The sequence below is a fragment of the Tupaia chinensis genome, unplaced genomic scaffold (genome assembly GCF_000334495.1).
Source record: "Tupaia chinensis unplaced genomic scaffold, TupChi_1.0 Scaffold144682_1, whole genome shotgun sequence".
Classification (NCBI taxonomy): domain Eukaryota; kingdom Metazoa; phylum Chordata; class Mammalia; order Scandentia; family Tupaiidae; genus Tupaia; species Tupaia belangeri.
Genome location: NW_006204543.1, coordinates 2,242,429 through 2,247,057, shown reverse-complemented (window position 1 = coordinate 2,247,057; position 4,629 = coordinate 2,242,429). Strand labels below are relative to the sequence as shown.

General features: G+C 52.9%; 1 protein-coding gene across 1 annotated transcript in view; it reads left to right on the top strand.

The window, feature by feature from the left end:
* The window catches only part of HERC2 (HECT and RLD domain containing E3 ubiquitin protein ligase 2), a gene marked incomplete in the record, with an annotated part of 143,266 nt that overhangs the window by 91,398 nt on the left and 47,239 nt on the right, over positions 1-4,629 (top strand). Inside the window, 4 exon segments of the mRNA XM_027767805.1 lie at positions 1,274-1,464; positions 2,314-2,419; positions 2,504-2,595; positions 4,432-4,607. Of these exon segments, the coding sequence (XP_027623606.1) occupies positions 1,274-1,464; positions 2,314-2,419; positions 2,504-2,595; positions 4,432-4,607 (565 nt within the window).

The following is a 4,629-nucleotide window of genomic DNA, read 5'->3' as shown; positions in this document are numbered from 1 at the left end:
ACTGCTGAGCCCTAAGTCCTTCTTTTTTTTGAGAGGTTTTTGGTATAGGGCACATGCACATGCCATAAAGACAGAGAGACAGAAAGTGAGAAATTGTTCTTCCTGGGGTATGACCACACTGCAATCCCTTCTCCTCCATTCTCCTCTCGGGATCTTGGGCACGCATGCACGTGCCCAACATGAGTTTAAGCCATCGGGTCCAGGACTCGAACCGCGGTCGACTACATGGGAGTCCAGTGACATAGCCATTACGCCAACTGCCAGTTCTCTGAACCCTAAGTTCTTAATTTTAATTATCGCTTTTATTAGTTCTTGTCTTTCCATTTCTTCTTAGTAGGGGCCTCGGTGGGTCTATGTGTGCTGTCTCCTTTTTGCTAGCTTTTAGTCCTATCATCTTGTCTCTTCCGTGCCAGTGTGTACTGGACATCGGATTGGAAACGGTATTTCCTGAGTTGGTCGAGGCTAGGTTATTATCGTTTTTAGAGAGGTTGTTCCCCGAGGACCTGGGGTGAGGACTCTCTGGGCTCACCTTCATCAGCTTGTCTGACAGAACTGGTTTCAGACCAAGCTGCAGTCTGTGGAAGAGTTAAGCAAAACCTAACCTCCGTCCCCCAAACCCTTCCTAGCTCTCCCTCCTCTCGGGGTATTGCTAATTAGGGCCCCAAGTGTGGGCTAGCATGGTGGCCATCCTGACCTTCCTGACCCCCCGGACTGCAGTTCCCATCTCCGTCCCCTTCCAGGGCTGTCTGGAGTGGCCCGTGTCACCTGAGAGCTCTGCTTAGAACCGCGGAGTCCTATAGTGCGTGGGAGTCTGACCTTGGGACTCTCCCCGTCTCGTTCCTTCTGATTCAAGGCCGTTTCTTGGCTGTGTTGTGTTCAAGGGGAAAGGCTAGTTGAACTCTGGACCTGCTGCTAGTGGGGTAGGGGCGCTTTACTGACTGGTTCCTGCTCTGCATTTACAAAAATGTCTTGATTAGCATCCTTTTTGTAAGCCCTGTGGTTAACCTTTTCCCATACCTCATTTGTATCCTGTGTGGACATACCTTATCCTGCCGTCCCCTAAGAGATTTACGAGGAGTACCTCTTAGCATTGCGTGGACCTCCCCTCGTCCATCGGTGTAAACTCTGTTGACCGTTGCGAAACCATCTTTGGCATGAGCTCTTTTTCATTCAGGAGCTTTCCATCTTGAGCGAAAAGCCGGTCCAAGTGTCTATTGGTCTCGACCTCTCGGTTCCGCCGGCAGCAGCACTAACTGCGTCTCCACCCCCGCAGGGCAGTCGGCCGCGTCGTGCGGCCGTGCTGGGAAGCAGCTGAAGCGCTGCCGAGGCAGCCAGCCGGGGATGCTGTTGGACAGCTGGTCCCGCATGGTGAAGAGCCTGACCGTGTCGTCCTCCGTGAACCAGGCGTCGCGCCTCATCGACGGCAGCGAGCCCTGCTGGCAGTCCTCTGGCTCGCAGGGCAAGGTAGGTGTGCCGACTCGGCCGGGAGTTCGCCGTACTTCGGCTTCCTAGGTTTTCCGATCACGCTCTGAAAGCTGCAGGGTTACTGAAGGCGCCCGACGGGACTCACTGCCTGTCGCAGTCTATGAATGATAAGCCCTCCGGTTTTTCTGTCAAGATTTGATAGGATGCCGGCCACAGGTTTCCCCACTGGGCCCTTTGCTGGAGGGGTATAGATTTCTCTCCCCTTCCCTGCACGGAATGTCCGAATTCAGATTCTACTTCTGCTTACATGTGGTTTTGCTTTGCCTTTTTTTTTTTTTAATCTTTATTTATTTATTGCTAGAATGTACTTTCGAGGGGGAGGGAGAAAGAAAGTGAGGAAGCACCCACAGGGGGGATGGCCTTGCCACGTTCTGGACACGCCCACATGTGTGTATGCCATGTTTTTCAAACCGCTGGGTCCAGGCCTCGAGCCACACAGTAGGCCGTGTGAGATCCACCTGCCTCCACCACCATGCCACACACTGGCCTGTTGCACGTTTTTCTGACATAGCCCAGTAGGTCCGTGCTGAGCTTCGGGCATCATCATGACTACACCGACGTGCAGGTGCACCTCCTGGGCACGCAGGGTAGAGTCGGGGCCTTTTCTCCATCCCGACCCTCCTGCCGCTCACCCTTGCTGACATAAGAGTCTGTAATAGCTCGCTTTTGGGCCTTACAGCGAGACCTCCCTCTCACGAGCACGTAGTAGGCAGAGCCATCTTCTCTGCTAGGTAGAAGGGTCGTAGAAGGTAGAGTCTGGTTGCGGTGATGCTGCTTCAGCTGCCGCCCTACAGCCGTGTGTTGCTGACCGGGCCTCTGTGTTTTAAGCACTGGATCCGCTTGGAGCTCTTCCCAGATGTGCTCGTTCATAGACTGAAGATGACGGTGGACCCTGCAGACAGCAGCTACATGCCCTCCCTGGTGGTGGTGTCAGGTAGGCGCCTGCCTCCCCTACAGGAGTGTCTCCCGTCACACAGGGGGAGTCCTTGGCTGATCCCTGGACCCCTTCTTTCCGTAGGTGGGAACTCCCTAAATAACCTGATTGAGCTGAAGACCATCAACATTAACCCCACCGACACCACGGTGCCCTTGCTGAGTGACTGTGCGGAGGTGAGTGGCCTGGGGTGACTTGCAGACGACAAGGGAGGGCACTTGTGCATGGCTGTGCCCACACCGAGCCCATCACCACCTCCTTCGTCAAAGAAGTCGCTGTAGGTTTTAACGTGTCAGATTTCAGCATTAAATATACTTAAAATAAGACAGATTAAGGTAGTTTTCTACACGACCGAGTTGTGACAAGTTTGACATTCAGGACAAACAGCTTTTACATAACTCGAATTTGCTGCTTGTCAGAGCCACTAGAAAAAGGACCACAGTCAATGTGGCCCCTCCCCGCGACCAGGGAGTGCTCCAGGTCGCTCTTGCATCTGCACGCTCAGGTTTCAGTTGGTGCCTCAGTTCACGCTGCTTTTCTGCGTGTTGACGTGGTTCGGTGGTCACACCTTTGGCATCAAGTGCTGTGCTTGTCACCAAGTGTCTCCTCTCAGTTCGTGATATGGTAGCTTAGAAAATGAACCCAAGTTTACTGCTTCTCTTGAAAGTTCTGCCTCAGAATCTAGGCAGGTTCCTTCAAACCCACACTGTATAGATAATACAGTGATTACTGCTGGAGTTATGATAGTTATGTAGCTAGGTTTCAAAATTACCCTTACCTTGGGAGCAGTTGGCGTAATGGCTATGTCGCTGAACTCCCATGTAGTCGACCGCGGTTCGAGTCCTGGACCCGGTGGCTGAAACTCATGCTGGGCACGTGGCCTGCGTACCCAAGATCCCGAGAGGAGAATGGAGGAGAAGGGATTGCGGCGTGACCATCCCCCCTGGGGGGCGATTTCTCGCTTTCTGTCTCTCTGGCAAGCGCATGCGCCCTATAGCAAAAACCTCAAAAAAAGAAAAAAATTATCCTTAACTTAGTGTTTCACACAGAAGTTCTTAACCAACATAATGACTATGATATTTTCATGGTAATCTATACGTGAGCGAGAGTTGGTTTGACATTACACATTGATCATTGTTGAGGTGGGCGATAGGGTCATTTTTCCCTCAATTTGCATTATTCCAATACTTTTTATTATGTTTTAAAAATTGGAGAGATGGGCCAGCAGGTGGCATGGTGGTTAAGGTGCTAGAATTCCCAATGGCTGACTGTGGTTCGAGTCCTGGACCTGGCGGGTTGCGCTCTCTCTCTCTCTCTCTCTCTCTTTCTCTGACAAAACTCATGTGAAAATAATAAATAAGTAAAAGAGTTATTTAAAAAAAAATTGGAGAGACTCCAATCACCTCATATTCGATCTTTCCTTTTTTTTTTTTTTTAAAGAGGTTTATGCTTTAGGGTGGTGTATGCTTTCCAGAGATAGAAAGAGAGAGAGACAGTGAGAGGAAAAGTGAGAGACGACCCCTAGGGAGGATGGCCACACAGCAATCCTTTCTCCTCCATTCTCCTCCTGGATCTTAGGCATGCATTTGCACCTGGCCCAAGGGCTAAGCCACTGAGGCCGGGACAGGAACTGTGGTCAGCCATGTGGGAGTCGGACGATGTAGCCACTGTGCCACCTGCTGGCCCTCATTGCTTCCTTAACACATCTTGGTTCAAGAAAGCTCAGAGGCTGAGGTGGTCATTCAGTAAGGCCGTCTGTCACCCCGTGTGATTCGAGTTGTGAAATGAGCAGGGCCCCAGCCCCAGCAGACGCGTTCCCTGAGTCTGTCCCTTCTTGGATGGCAGACCGTGCTTTGCTGCGGCCGTGATGGCCTGGACGGACGCCCTGGGTGTCTACCTAGCGTCAGTGCAGGAGCCCCGTCCCTCCCGCCGTGCGTCCCGTGCGCCCGGTGCTCTGCGAGCGTCTGAGCGCTGGGTGCCGAACCATCCACAGCGCGTGCTTCCGCGTTTAGTACCACAGGTACGTGGAGATCGCGATCAAGCAGTGCCGGAGCTCGGGCATCGACTGCAAGATCCACGGGCTCATCCTGCTGGGGCGGATCCGCGCGGAGGAGGAGGATCTGGCCGCGGTCCCCTTCCTGGCTTCGGATAACGAAGAGGAGGATGACGACAAAGGCAGCAGCGGGAGGGGAGCGGCGGCGCGGGGCCGG